The following is a 14,327-nucleotide window of genomic DNA, read 5'->3' on the forward strand; positions in this document are numbered from 1 at the left end:
TCAGGGGAGGTTCATCTGAGCTCGTGCTGCCCTTGTAAAGAGTTTGAGGGCTATGCCCCCCACTGGATGCGTAAAGAGCAAATTCAACGGGTGCCCTGCCGCTTGGGACAAGAGTGCCATCTTCTAGCTAGCCCTGGAGGCTGAAAGCTGTGCTCTGTTGCCTAGCAGTGGTGCGGTCCCCTCTGGAGGGTCTGTCCTAGACGAGTGACCTTGGGCTCCTTCCGAAGGCATTTTATCCAGCCCAGAGCTCCTTGTCCTTTCCTCCGTCCCCACCCAAGGTTTGGCCAGACTGTGCCTTTGTCTCCTCCGGGGCATACCTGCTGCCCAAACCACCCCGCTCCGGACTTTGCAACAGGCTCTGGCCAAACCTACATCATTCACGGCTTGCCCCTTCTGGCTTCTCGGAAGAATGGCCCCGCGTTACTCTGGAACAACAGCAAGCTGGTGGCAACAGGCACTTCTCCGCCCCGCTAAGTGACGAGGACAATCTTTTGCGTCCCAATGGCTGAGCGTTGGCTTTGGTCTGCGGCGTGCTGGGCTGACCTTATCACAAAGCCGGTCGCCCCAGCAGCAGATTCCAGAGGGCTGCGGTTTTCCTGACTCCCAGCACCAAGCTAGAAAGGGGGGGGGCCTAATCTGCACGGTGAGCATCTTTAAGGCTGCCAGTTGCTCCTGTCTAAAGGCTGTTGGTGCTCATAGCATATGTGCTTCCGAAAGTGAAGCCGCGGCTGGTGGTAGGCACCAGTTGACCCCTGCTTTCCAGAGAGAGGCCAAGGAATTGCATGCACGACTTCTATGGTCTGCGCAACGAGTGTATACCTCCGGTCTCTGATATAAAAGAAAGAGGTTTGTGTTTAAGATGGGGGCCCTGCCTCAGTGGTAGATCATCTTCTCTGCATGTAGGAGGTCTCAGGTTCAATCCCGGGCAGTATCTCCCGTTGGGGCTGGGAAAGCCTCCTGCCTGAAACCTGGGAGAGCTACTGCCAGTCAGTGTTGGCGAGTCTGAGCTAGATGGATGAATGGTCTGACTCAGTCTAAGGCAGCTTTCTAGGTTCCAGTGGTTCCTGTTTACCAGCAACTGACTCTTTCTTGCTTTCTAACTACTGTCCTTATTTTGTCTCCCCCCACTTTTTTTTTGTCTTTGTGGGGAACACCTTGTTAAATATGCACTAGTGTGATTTGCTAGAGCTGTCATTCATAAGGGTCCAACTCCAGGGTCTTTAGAAGTTACATCTCTGAGTAGCTGGTGAAAGGAAATTCAGTTCTCTCCTCTCTCTCTCTCGGCACAGTATATACATACACACGCGCTCACGCGCTCTCAGACACACATACATGTGTATACCTGGGAGAAACTCCTACGTATAACCTCGGAGAGCTGCTGCCAGTCTGTGTAGACAATACTGACCTAGATGGACCAAGTGTCTGACTCGATATTCGGCAGCTTCTTATGTTCTGCTCTTTAAACTGGGCCTAGGAACGAGTGAGTGGCCAAGATAAAATATTTAAGATCAGTGTTTTCCAACTGATGGGGTTCCAGACAACCCGCAAATGGAACCATTTCTAAAGGCACCCATCAGTTGTGTAGAAAGTGTTGTCCAGCCTGGGAGTAATGACTTCAGTTTGGGAATAGCAGGGCGTGAATGACTGATGGCGGGATCTATAGGGCCCCCCCCCACCCCAGCATAGCCTTTGAGCTAAAGAACAAACATTTTCTCGGCTTAGAAATCCAAACGGCCAAGCCGCTGTCGAATAAATGAAGTGAAGCCGGCAGAGGAGAACCTTTAGCAATGCATCATGGTGAGGAGGGAATGGGCAGGGATGCTTAATAGGGTTGTTTAGAAGCACATTCCTCTGTGAAACGTTGGAGGAGAGAAGCACATCTTGCTCTGTTAGAAGTGCCGCCTGGAAACTTGTTTTTCCAGTGCCCCCTCTTGCTTGGGTTTCGTAGGAGGTGAAACCGAAATCCTGGCATTCCCAGCTTTGGCTTGAAAGTTGCTGCTCACCAGGGTAGAAAGTTGAGGGTTAGGAGAACCCCTATTCAGTTTAAGGCAGGTTGTCCCCAAAATATTTTTGGGGACAACCAGGTCTGTGTCTCTCTTTTACAGGGCCCAAGATGAGATTAGTTTGTGGGGGGGCCCTATAACGAATCATTATTATATATATGTTGGGGTTTTTTTTAGCATATGCCAGCCAATCTTCACAATGTTTATCCACCCCACCAGGGCTATCTGTGGCTTGTACCTCCCTCTCCCCCCCTCCCACGATAATTAGTCTCTTTTGATGTGCTGCTGTGTGTGTGTGTGTGCGCACTGTAAGCCCGGATACCTGGGCAACCATACGTCCAGTGCCCACCTTGAGACATCTCTGACTACAACTTATAGCAAGCTGCCATCTGCTGAGTCAGACCCTTGGTCCCTCCAGCTCAGTATTGTCTACACTGACTGGCAGCAACTTTTCTACAGGGCTTCAGGCAGGACTTTCCCCTCAGCCCTCACTGGAGCTGCCAGGGATTTGAACCTGGGACTTTCTGTGTGCCAAGATCCCATCCCCCAGTAAATATTCCATCGCCCCCAGCCACAATGGCCAAAATTAAAGACACCCCCTTGAGCATTTTTTCACTCTTCAGAAACATCTATCCCATTTGATAGCACTTAAATCATAGAAGCAACCAGGTCCTGAGTGACCGTGTCTGCTGCTGACACCCTTAGATTCCAATGCCAGATAAAGGAGGACCGGAGCATTCTGAAACTGGAATGCCGTCTCCTTCTCGAAGCCTCTCTCTGCGTTTTCACTGTACCAGCACTTGCATAATCCAATTTGCTCCGGCCTCCATAATTTGGCAGTGGTAATCACATTAGCTACGGGACGCCGCCGTATTGCCCGGATGCTCACTGAAACAGCATCACCAGATGTTAAAGGTGGTGTTGATGGGACTGTGTGTCTTGCTCTCCATACACACTTGGCTACCTCCTTCCAAAGTTTCCTCGCTGTTTCTGCAGCAATTCCACCAAAAATATGCCACAGGGTACCAGGTGGCTTTTCACGTTTCCAATCACCACTTTTGATTGTTGGGAAGCTTCTTTGAACCTGGTAAAATGACACCTGCTTCGTATCTTGTAGAAATTCTCCCTAGATGGAGTATCTGTAAAGTCTAAATCTGGCTCTCCAATATTTTTGGCTGTGAAATAGGGATGCATGTATAGGAATATAGGAAGCTGCCATATGCTGAGTCAGACCCTTGGTTCATCTAGCTCAGTATTGTCTTCACAGACTGGCAGCGGCTTCTCCAAGGCTGCAGGCAGGAGTCTCTCCCGGCCCTATCTTGGAGATGCTGCCAGGGAGGGAACTTGGCACCTTCTGCATGCAGCTGCTCTTCCCAGAGCGGCCCATTCTCCTCCGGGGAATATCTTACAGTGCTCACACATGTCTCCAAATGCAAACCAGGGCGGACCCTGCTTAGCCAAGGGGACAATCCATGCTTGCTACGCACAGGACCAGCTCTGCTTGGCAAATGTTCTTTGAATCTAGGAGCCAAGCCCAAAAATGTAGGAGGCAGAAAACAGACAACAACATTACTCACTGCAGACGGCAACCTATCTGTTTTGCCAGGATTTTAGTTTTTAATGTGTGTGTGTGTGGTTGTGTGTTGTGGAGTGTGTGTCTTTTTTCCCTTCCCCCCCCCCGCCCCGGCCTTCTTCTTCTTTTGCCTTCAAGGTTGTTTTAATCTATGTAAACCGCCTCGAGTCTAAGCAAGTCAAGCGGTCAATAAATTTGCTAAATAATAAAAATAAAATAGCTGGCCTGGGCACAGAGCATCTACGCCTCTAGTTCTTCCCCCAGTTCTCGGTCCTTCCCCCTCCTCTCCCCTTCAGCTCTTCCCCCATTCTTGGCCCATTTCAGCCACTGCTTTCCAGCCTCCCTGCACCACTTTCGGCTGTCCATTAGCCTGCCCGTTCGCTCGGCCACCCCCGCACCGGCAGCTCGCTCGTGAACTCTCGCGAGAGCTGCCACACATGGGATTAGCGACGGGTACGTTTAAGATAATATATATGTATGTATGTATGTATGTTACTGGACATGGAGGATGAGGGTAAATGGGCTTCTTTTTTATCCCATTCATAAGCAACATACTTAGAACAGATTCCAGGCTATCTGTGACAAATAAGGATTAAACAACTCTGCCTCTGAATATTCTAATCTAGGCACCATGGTTGATTTTCTAGGTGCCCGTGTGCCTGGGATTCGTCAAGCCCTGTCTTATACCAAAGAGGGCATCAAAAATGATGAGGAAATCCAGTCCTGTGAGGGATAGCTAAAGGCGCTAGTCATTTAGGCTGGAGAAGAAGACCAAAGGGAGACCGCATAGCACCTTCAAATAGCTGATGGCTGTCATGGAGGAGGAGGAGTGGCCTTGTTCCCCGTTGCTCCCGAGGGCAGGGCTTAGAACCAAAGGGTTAAGATGGCAAGGAAGCAGATTTCAGCTAGGGGTTAGGAGAAATTTCCTCATTGTTAGAGATGTTGGACAGTGGAACTGCCCGCCTCATGCAAAGGTGGGCTCTCCTTTGCCAGACGTTTTCAAGCAGAGGCTGGGCAGGCATGTGTCAGGGATGCTGTAGGAGTTCCCTGCACTGGACACGAAGGCCTCTAAGGTCCCTTCCAGTTGTATGGCCCCTGCTCACAATTCCTCTATTCTCCTGCCACCCCCCTGGCACAGTTCTAGTGGCTGCTTCTGTGGAATGGAGAGAGGGGTGTGGACTCCTCATCTTTGCAACCCTCCTTGGTTTGTGTAGTAGTGGTAGTAGCTTCTGTTTGCAAGCACAGAGTTGGGCACAACAGATGGACCCACCATAGCCAGCCGCCAAGTCGGTGTCTCGGATTCCTCTGCGTCAGTGTGTCAGCATCATCCCGTCTCTTCAGTTCTTTCTGCAAACCATCAGCAGGTTTGTGTGTGTGTGTGTGTGTGTGTGTGTGTGTCTGAATCCTCCCTCTTTCATATGTAAATGGAGGCTGCACCCATCAAAGAAGGCTGATGACTGTTTTTCCTTCAGATTCATATGTCTCTGACTTCAAGCGTGAAGGAAAGTGTTTAATAACCTGCTACATTCTGATAGGTTACTGGAATGTCTCCCTAAACCCACCTGCCACCTCCCCCCGCCCCATGACTGAGATCTCCCTGATGACTGAGGACAGCCATGCTTGCCTGAAGTCCAAACTTCGCCTGACTTTCAAGACATCTGTTAGCCCCAGGGGGCTAATGGAAAAGCACTCTGTGTGCTAAATGTTATGTGCACTAGTATTCTTTCCCTGTTTGTAGAAAGGAAGTACAAGGTAGTTGTGGGACTGATGGTTATCTTACTCCTGGGAGAGCTGGTCTGGTGGTAGCAAGCATGACTTGTCCCCTTAGCTAAGCAGGGCCCACCCTGGCTGCATATGAATGGGAGACTTGAATGGGAGCACTGGGAGATCTTCCCCTCAGGGGATGGAGCCGCTCTGGGAAGAGAACAGAAGGTTCCCAGTTCCCTCCCTGGCAGCATCTCCAAGATGGGGCTGAGAGAGACTCCTGCCTGCAACCTTGGAGAAGCCGCTGCCAGTCTGTGAAGACAGTACTGAGCTAGACGGACTGATTTGGTATAACCAAAGGACTGACTTCCTAAGTAAAGTACAGTTCCACTCAAATTACATCAGAGGACTGATAAAATAACCTATGCTATTTATTTATGTTAATTTTTATACCACCCAAAATTTACTTCTCTGGGCAGTTTACAACAAAACAAAATAAATGACCACAGGAAAAAATTAAAACATTAGTTGAATTAAATGACAGCAAAAAAGGTAAAACATTATGATAATTTAAAATTTTAAAACAATGTTCTGAAACGTTTAAACATACTTGGTTTTATTTTATTGCATTATAAAATAAAAAAAATCTTTTTACCATTCTGGACTTTTATAAGAGGTATTAAGTCTCTTGCTAAAATCTGGAAAAGGCCTCCCTCTGTTTAAAAAATTAAAGCTCCCATTTCAGTGAGATCTGATTATATTATAATCAGTCAGAGCCATCTTATTTATTTGTTATTTCTCTGTGTAAACCGCCCTGAGCCATTATTGGCAGTATAAAAATTGAATGAATGAATATTAGGACTTTTTGAAGAACAAGCAACTAGAGAATGACTGCTATCCAAACTAAGTTACTCCTGAGCAGGCCTGTTGAAATTGAGCACTCATTTAGTAACCTCTGAGTAGTACTATTGAGTGACTTGGTCTGGATGTCAGGCAATATTCTTTTATTTGAATTCTTGTATTCATAGAGCTAGGCAACTGAATTCAGAGCATATTCCAGGATCAACAGCATTTCTGACGAAGGCTTGGGATATTTAGCTGACCAAATGCATTCATATTCATCAAAGGAGAAACATAAGTCGGTTTTGGAATTTTGTCCCCTCTTCTGTCTTTTCTTCCATAACTGAAGACCAGATATAACCACTCAGTAGTCTTGATTTTGCAGTGGTGCGAAACTATTCCTCCTTTTCTAAATTAATACAAATAGTAATAACTAATCGTTCGAAACCAGCAGCTGATAAATTGGAATATTAAGTCACAGACTGAAGGTTGTGTTCATACAACTTGATTTGACTTTCTAGGTAAAGCAGAGATCAACCATGATAAAACAGATCAGCAGTTCAGAAAACTGTTTATTGGAACTTGGTGTGTGGTTGATAAAGAGAGCCTTTACGCTTCCTCGGTTTCAAGAAATGTCATCTGCAGTTTTGGATGGATGTTTTAGGAACATCCGTCTTATAAATAGAGTTGGTTGTTGTGAGTGCAGTGGTATTTTCTTGTTGCCGGTGCTGCAGGGCTCTGGCCATGATGAACGGTTTGCTACGGCTCATAATATAATTTCATCTAGTTCTTCAGTGCATTCAGAGTGCTTCACAGGTTCTCCTAGTATAATTTTCCTGACAATCCTGTCAGGTAGATCAGTACTTGTATTGCTTTTCAACCACAACCAAGAAGTTCTCGGAGTGGCTTACATAGAATGCATCATTTTACACGATGGTCCCCTGTCCCCAAAGGGCTTACAGTCTAAAAAGATACACAAAGTAGACACCAGCCACCAGGCCAGAGAGTCACTTCAGAAAAGTTGCTGCATTGTGAGCCTTCAGACAAAGCTTGGGAACCTTCAAATAGGGATGTGCAAATCTGTTCGAATTCAAATCGGTTTAATCTGGGTGACTTGAGTGATTTGAATCTGAATCAAATCACCCTTTAAAAGGGTAATTCAATTCAAATTCGGAATGAATTTTCAAAATTTGATTTGAATTCATTTCGAGAGCTGTTTAGCAACTTTTTAAAAAACCATTAAGACCCCCTGATTGGTTAAAAAGGGACCAAAATAAGGTTGAATACGTTCAAATCAAACTTTTGGGCCAAATTTGAATCTGATTCAAATCTGGAACAAATTTTTGGAATCAAAACAAATTGAAAAATCAGTTTCGTGCACATCTCTACCTTCAAAACCTTCATGCGGCTTCATGGCTGAGGAGGGATTTGAACCCAGGTCTCCCTGCTCCCGGTCCAACATTCTTATCTAATATGTCACATAGATTCTCCCAGTGTGGTACAAGGGATAAAAATGTTGGACCAGGAGCAGGGAGATCTGGGTTCAAACCCCACTGCTTGTTCACCTTGTCTCTTTATGAGCGAAAAGCCGGGCTTGAAGTAGTGAGCTTGCCAAGCAGGGTCAGCCTTGGTTTTCATTTGAATGGGTGACTACATGTGAGTGCCATCAGCTGTGAGCTTTCCCTTTAGGAGGCAGGGCTGTAGAGCATCTGTTTGTTCACTCCCTGGCAGGATCTCCAGGTCGGACTGAGAGAGACTCCTGCCTGTAACCTTGGAGAGGCACTGCCAGTCAGGGAAGACTATACTATACTGAGCTAGATGGACCAACAGTCTAACTTAGAGAAATGCGGCTTCCTGTGTTCTCAAGTTGGTTGTGTGAGTTTTGTCTCGTGGAATGAGCCGCATCTGTAGAATCCCACGGGCGTCTTAACTGTTGCATGCAAAGCCAAGAAGCAGGAGAGATCGCAGCGGAGAGTTCTTCTTCCAGGCGCCGCCCGCAGTGAGGTTTTTTTTTTTTTTTTTTTGCTTGGCTGGAAAGCTGCAAGGCTCACTTGCCTCTGCCTCCTGACATCTCCCTGGGGGGAAGAAAGAGAGTCCTGACAAACTGACATGTGATGGTCTCTAATGGGGCTGCGTGTCTGGCAAAACATCCTAATGACCACCATGTTGACAAGCAGGGGGCTCTTGATTTGTGGCCGGCTCCCCATTGGCGCGTGTCCCCCCCCCCGCCTCCCACGCGCACTTCCTCCTGCCTTTCGAGCGACCCATCGGTAATGACACCTGTTTGCCCATTAGCAGGAGCCCTTGACAGGGCTGGTGAGTGGGAGTGACGATTCGGCGGCTTGATCTGGGTCTCCGCTCCCGGAACAAACCGGCTGAGCTCAGTCGGTGCAGAGGCATGTGGGGGATGCAGCAGGCCGGAGGGGAGGTGGCAAGTGAAATGAGGGGAAGTCTAAAGGGAGAGGAAGCCGTTTCGGGGGGGGGCACCCTGAGTGCTTGGGGATGCTCACCGCGACCTGGATCCAGGGCCAGATTATGGCACTCTGAGCCCCTAAGCTATGTCATGGGTAAAAGTAGCAGAGGAAACTGCCATCTACTGAGTCAGACCACTGTTCCATCTTGCTCAGTGTTGTCTGCACAGGCTGGCAGCGGCTTCTCCCAGGTTGCAGGCAGGAGTCTCTCTCGGCCCGATCTTGGAGATGCTGCCAGGGAGGGAACTTGGAACCTCGATGCTCCATCCCTTGAGGGGAATATCTTACAGTGCTCACACTTCTAGTCTCCCATTCATATGCAACCAGGGCAGACCCTGCTTCACTAAGGGGACAAGTCATGCTTGCTGCCACAAGACCAAAGCCCTGTACCATTGTGGTCATTCGCTCTCGCTCTGTGTGTGTGTACACACACACACACACACACAGGGAGCATAGGAAGCTGCCTTATCCCGAGTCAGACCTTTGGTCCATCTAGCTCAGTATTGTCTACCCAGATGGGCAGCAGCTTCTCCAAGGTTGCAGGCAGGAGTCTCTCTCAGCCCTATCTTGGAGATGCTGCCAGGGAGGGAACCTACCACAAGACCAGCACTCCTTCTCCTCTAGCATATATATTTGTGTGTGTGTGAGAGAGAGAGAGAAAGAGAGAGAGAGAGAGTAATTTTCCAACAAAAAGTACAATGCAACCTGGCAAAGATGCATGACAAGTGAATATCTAACAAATAGAGTTATCTTGCAATTAGCTTATTTGCATGAGAAATGCCTTGAAATGAAAATACATGATGTGAAATCCGACAAATTTAGTCATTTCTTGGTATTCAGAGGGCCTTAGCGGCAGCTTTTGTAGCTGGGTCACAGGTGCGCATGGACACATCCTGGTCCACAGACCAGGGAGACCCTTTTTTGACTTGAAATTAAATTTATTAGGAGACTTGTGGGAGGGAGGTTAGGCTGAGAGATGCGTGACTGGCTCAGAGCCACCCAGTGAGTTTCTTGACTGAGTGGGGATTTGAACTCAATTCTCCCTGGTCCTAGTCTAACACTCTAACCACTACACCACACTGGTCTTGTGGTAGCACTAATAATAGGGTTACCAACCTTTAATGAGCCAACTGGCGCTTCCCAGAGTTTTGGCACCCCTTCAGTGGAGTCGGCGGATTTTTCTTTTTTGTTTACACTTGCAGCACCTGCTAAGAAATTCGAAATTAATCACAGCAGAGTCTGCACAAATGGTGACTGCGTCGATGGGCTGAACTATATCCGTTGCCCTCTGCCTCTTGCAATTACCCCTGTCTGCTCTTCCCCCTTTTTCAGGGGAGGCGAGCTGGTCTTGGGGTACCCAGCAGGCATGGTCCCCTTTTGTTAAGCAGGTTCTGTCCTGGTTTGCACTAGGGTGGGTGACTGCATGCGAATGCCGAAAGAGATTCCCCTTAGGGGGTGAGGCTGGGGCTCAGTGGCAGAGCATCTAGGTCAGAGTGCGAGACGGCTCAAACTGACCCGTTTGTCGGTTCAGGATTTGCGGGGGGGGGGATTTACCATTTCCAAGGGCTTCCGAGGCCTTGGGTGGTGCTGCCCCGGCCATGGGGGTGGGGTCTCTCTGGCAGCTCCCACTCCCCCTGTCGGCCTCCCCAAGGCTGGTTGGGCCCGTCTCGGCCCGCTCTGAGCTCTTGGCACCGAACATCTAGGTCCGTGGCAGCGTGGGCAACGATCTTGCAGTTGCACAGTGTGCTCCCGCGAGTGTTCGTGTCGTGTTCGTGTCGTACTGCTGCAACAGCTGTGCAAGTATGGAGCTCCTCGTTTCTTTCCGCGAGGACAACTGTGCAACAGCGCCGTTCTTAGAACCCCCACGGTCCGTGTACCTGCGCGAACCTCTCATTCTACCACAGATTTGTTTGCCCTGCTACTGTGGTTTGTTTCTCAGGGTGCTCACCGGTGATCCAACCCTTCCCTCCCCCCAAATCCGTGGATGTGGGTTCGAGACAGAGCGTGTCGCTGAGCCAATCCCTCCTCGCTGGACCACGGTGGCTTCCACCTTGTCGCCTTTTCTTTGCTCCAAGAGCGGAAGGGCTCTTCAACCTCCCCTTCCACCCTCCAAAATGTGGTGACAAATCCAGTTTTTCAGAGCCGTCCCATTTGACAACTTGGCCCGCTCTGTCTGTGCTCCCCCTTGAATCTCCTCTTCTCCTCCCCGCCACCCCCCAATTTTTTTTATTTATAATGAGCCAGCAGAATCAGCGAAGATGGTGACAGCTGAAAAGATGAGACGACTCATTGTTTCTGTTGCCGCTCGCTTCAGCTGCAGCGTTAGAAGAAGGGGGGGGGAGGAAAAGCTGCTTGACTGCGGCGGCAAAAGGGAAGGGAGATGTCAAAAGGGCGATGAATCCACCCGCAGCTCTCCCAGCCCCACCCAGCCGAGATCACGGAGACTTGTAAGGCCTGTTTGTGCCTTGTAAGTGAAAGGAGGCTGGGCTGTCTCCCAATTAAAGGCATTTTACTTGATGAATTAATTGATTGCGGATTTGCATATTAAAGGGCAGCCATCCAGAAGGGGGAAAGCATGTCTTGTTTTCAGACCCCTGCTAACTGAGCAAAGAGACACCTTGTTCAAGTGATGATTCTCTCATATTTAGCGGGGGGGGGGAGCCACTGGGTCTTTCCAACCCCAGCACAGCCTCCTTCCAGTGGCGGTTGCTGGTATCTGCCTTATGTTTCTTTTTAGGTTGTGAGACCTTTGCGGGCAGGGGGCCATCTTCATTAATTATGTATTTATTTTTCTGTGTAAGCCGCTTTGAGAGCTTTGGTTGGAAAGCAGCCTGTATATATATTCATAGTGGTTGCAGATGATGCACACAGTGTTTCACAGCATCCTTGAAGAGGCTTTCCCTTCTGTGTGGGAGAAAAGAGGGAATGCCTCTACACAGGAAGTGTCGGAGAGACTTCTTCACAAGACTTTTTGGTAGAGCACACGGGTTTGTTATTCCAGCTGCGCAGGTGACTGAACCCGGCACTGACGACCTGATTCCACAGATATTTATAGTGCTCTGGTTATATAGGTATAGCAAAACTCGTGGTTACATGTGATAGGTATGTGGATCAGTTGGATCAGCAACCTTGGAGAAGCCGCTACCAGTCTGTGCAGACAATACTGAGCTAGATGGACCAATGTTCTGACTCTGTATATGGCAGCTTCCTATGTTCCTAAGGTTGGCAGAGGGGAGAGTGATCATGTAGGTAAGCTGAATAAAACCTTCTGTTGTTGTTCACCATCAATAAACTGCTGGGGACAGAATGTGCCCAGAATGGCGTCATTTGCCCAAGCCAGCTCCCACATACCATGTTATTATTCTCCCCTCCTGTTACCTTGCTTTCTGAATTCACACAACCATCCATCAGGAGTGTGCCGAGTTCTACCCCAACTGGCAGTTCCTCCTTCCCTCATGACGGTCGTGAGAACAAGCCTCGTCATAACCAGATTGTTACCTTTAACCCGAAATCTGTTTCCTCGCTTTCTAGGCAAAGAAGATGTGAAGTGAACCCCAAGCCCCGGGGCTGTGTTCTGCGAGCGCTGTGTTTTCTCTGAACCCCTGTCCGGCTAGGAAATGTCCAGTTCAACTCAAGTGTTTCCCCACCCAGTGTTCTGCACAGGACTGCTGGCATTGTTGCCTGACAGATCACGGGCCAAAAAATGAACTGGAGCCAACGTGCAGCCACTGATCTCCAGCAGAAGGGTACCAGGTGTTTCAGGTGAAGCCTTCGCACACCAGAGAGGAGACCTCCCCCCCGCAGCTGACGGTGCTCGCGCTAGTCAAGACAAGGGCGTCTCCCTCTCCCGGGCGGCCAGTGTCGTAGCTTCAGACCAACCCAAAGACGTCATCACTGGCTCTTGCTGACGGAGCTGGAAGATTAAGGACTACAATGGAAGAGAATGTGTTCAGTGTGCAGCAGATCCAGCCCAACGTCATCTCGGTGAAGCTTTTCAAGCGCAAGGTTGGAGGTCTTGGGTTCTTAGTGAAGGAGCGCGTCAACAAGCCACCGGTGATCGTTTCCGACTTGATCCGAGGAGGGGCAGCCGAACAAAGTGGCCTTATTCAGACGGGGGACATTATCCTTGCGGTCAATGGAAGGCCCCTGGTGGATATGAACTATGACAGTGCTCTGGAGGTCCTGAGGAGCATTGCCTCGGAGACGTACGTCGTCCTCATCTTGAGAGGTCCGGAGGGCTTCACCACTCACCTGGAGACTACCTTCACCGGCGACGGGACGCCGAAGACCGTCCGAGTCACCAGGCCCTTGTGCCCGACCCCCACAGCAGCGGACTTGCAGTCTAATCCGAGCCTCCACACCAAAGATCCGCAGCAAGGCGGGGACCACACGATGGGGGGCTCTGTCAGTTCTCGGTGTGCCCGAGAGAATGGGCAAGGGGAAGGGACTCTGGTGCATGTCAACGGTGTGGTTTCCGGCACGGTGGCCACAGACTCTCTGAAAAGCAACGATGCCGACGTTTCCAGTCACTGCCTGAATGGCAGTGTCGAGAACAGCGAACTGCTCAAGGAGATTGAGCCGGTCCTAGATCTGCTGAAGAGCAAGGAACTCAATGGAGACCCGCAGCCCAAGATGGACACCCGGGATGTAGAAGTTCAAGTGGACAGGTGGGTGCTTGCATGTCAGCTTGGACTCAGTGGTTCCCAACCAGGGCTCCTTCAGAATGTTGCTGGACTATAAGTCCCATAATTCCCAGTTACAACTTATTTGTCGGCGGGGTGGGGGTGGGTGGGAGTTGTAGTTCAGCCTGGAGGAGCCCTGGTTGGGAGCCACTGCCTTAGACATTTGATGCAATGTGTTTGGAATGTTCTCAGAACCTTAAACTGCGCCAAAGGAGTGTCCAGCCTATGTCGGAGAGCCGTGAATGATCTTGACCAGTGTTGCAAGCAGGAATCTCTCTCTCAGCCCTGTCTTGGAGATGCTGCCAGGGAGGGAACTTGAAACCTTAGATGCTCTTCCCAGAGCGGCTCCATCCTTTAAGGGGAATATCTTAGAGTGCTCACACTCCTAGTCTCCCATTCAAATGCAACCAGGGCGGACCCTGCTTAGCTAAGGAGACCAGTCATGCTTGCTACCACAAGACCAGCTCTCCTTCTAACTCGATCTCTGCAAACCCACAGCCACCGACTGGGACTGCACACGTCTCTCCGACTTTGACTGGGTATCTCTCTGACCCTGTATAGGGTCCTAAGAACAGCCCTGTTGATTGCAGAATGTTTGGCAATGTTAACTTTACTCGATGTGAACAAGCAAGAGCCCTACAGAACAGAGAATTCTCCCCAGCATTATTGGGGCAGGGGGTGCTGTTTTAGAGTAGGGATGTACACGGAAAACCTTGGCACTCCCTTTCCGGAGCTCCGAACCTGTTCAAACGCCGGCGTGTTTGAGCCAGCTCGACAGGCAGCAGGGGAGGGGTGCCTTTAACAAACAAGCTGAGATTTGAGTGCTGCTGGGCTCTGTAGAGAAATAATTAGGGCAACCAATAATTAAAAAATAACAACCAATTAAAGCATGTTCCAGCACTGTTAACAGGTTTGTATACAATGTAGTTGTGATTTTTTGGTTACATTTTAAAAAATGTATTTTAATGAGATTTTAATTGTATAATTTAATTTAGGTTTTTGTTTTTTGTTTTTTGTTTTGGTAAACTGTTTTCCAGCTGTTAAAAAGTTTCAT

General features: G+C 49.2%; 1 protein-coding gene across 10 annotated transcripts in view; it reads left to right on the forward strand.

The window, feature by feature from the left end:
* Positions 1 to 14,327, forward strand: part of NOS1 (nitric oxide synthase 1) — a 174,486-nt gene that overhangs the window by 70,067 nt on the left and 90,092 nt on the right. For all 10 annotated transcript variants that reach the window (XM_053279386.1, XM_053279385.1, XM_053279387.1 and 7 more), the window contains one exon: positions 12,123 to 13,258. In XM_053279386.1, the coding sequence (XP_053135361.1) occupies positions 12,525 to 13,258 (734 nt within the window). In that variant the 5' untranslated portion in view covers positions 12,123 to 12,524. The remainder of the gene's footprint in view (positions 1 to 12,122; positions 13,259 to 14,327) is intronic.

This window comes from Hemicordylus capensis, chromosome 15 (assembly GCF_027244095.1).
Source record: "Hemicordylus capensis ecotype Gifberg chromosome 15, rHemCap1.1.pri, whole genome shotgun sequence".
Taxonomy (NCBI): Eukaryota; Metazoa; Chordata; class Lepidosauria; order Squamata; family Cordylidae; genus Hemicordylus; species Hemicordylus capensis.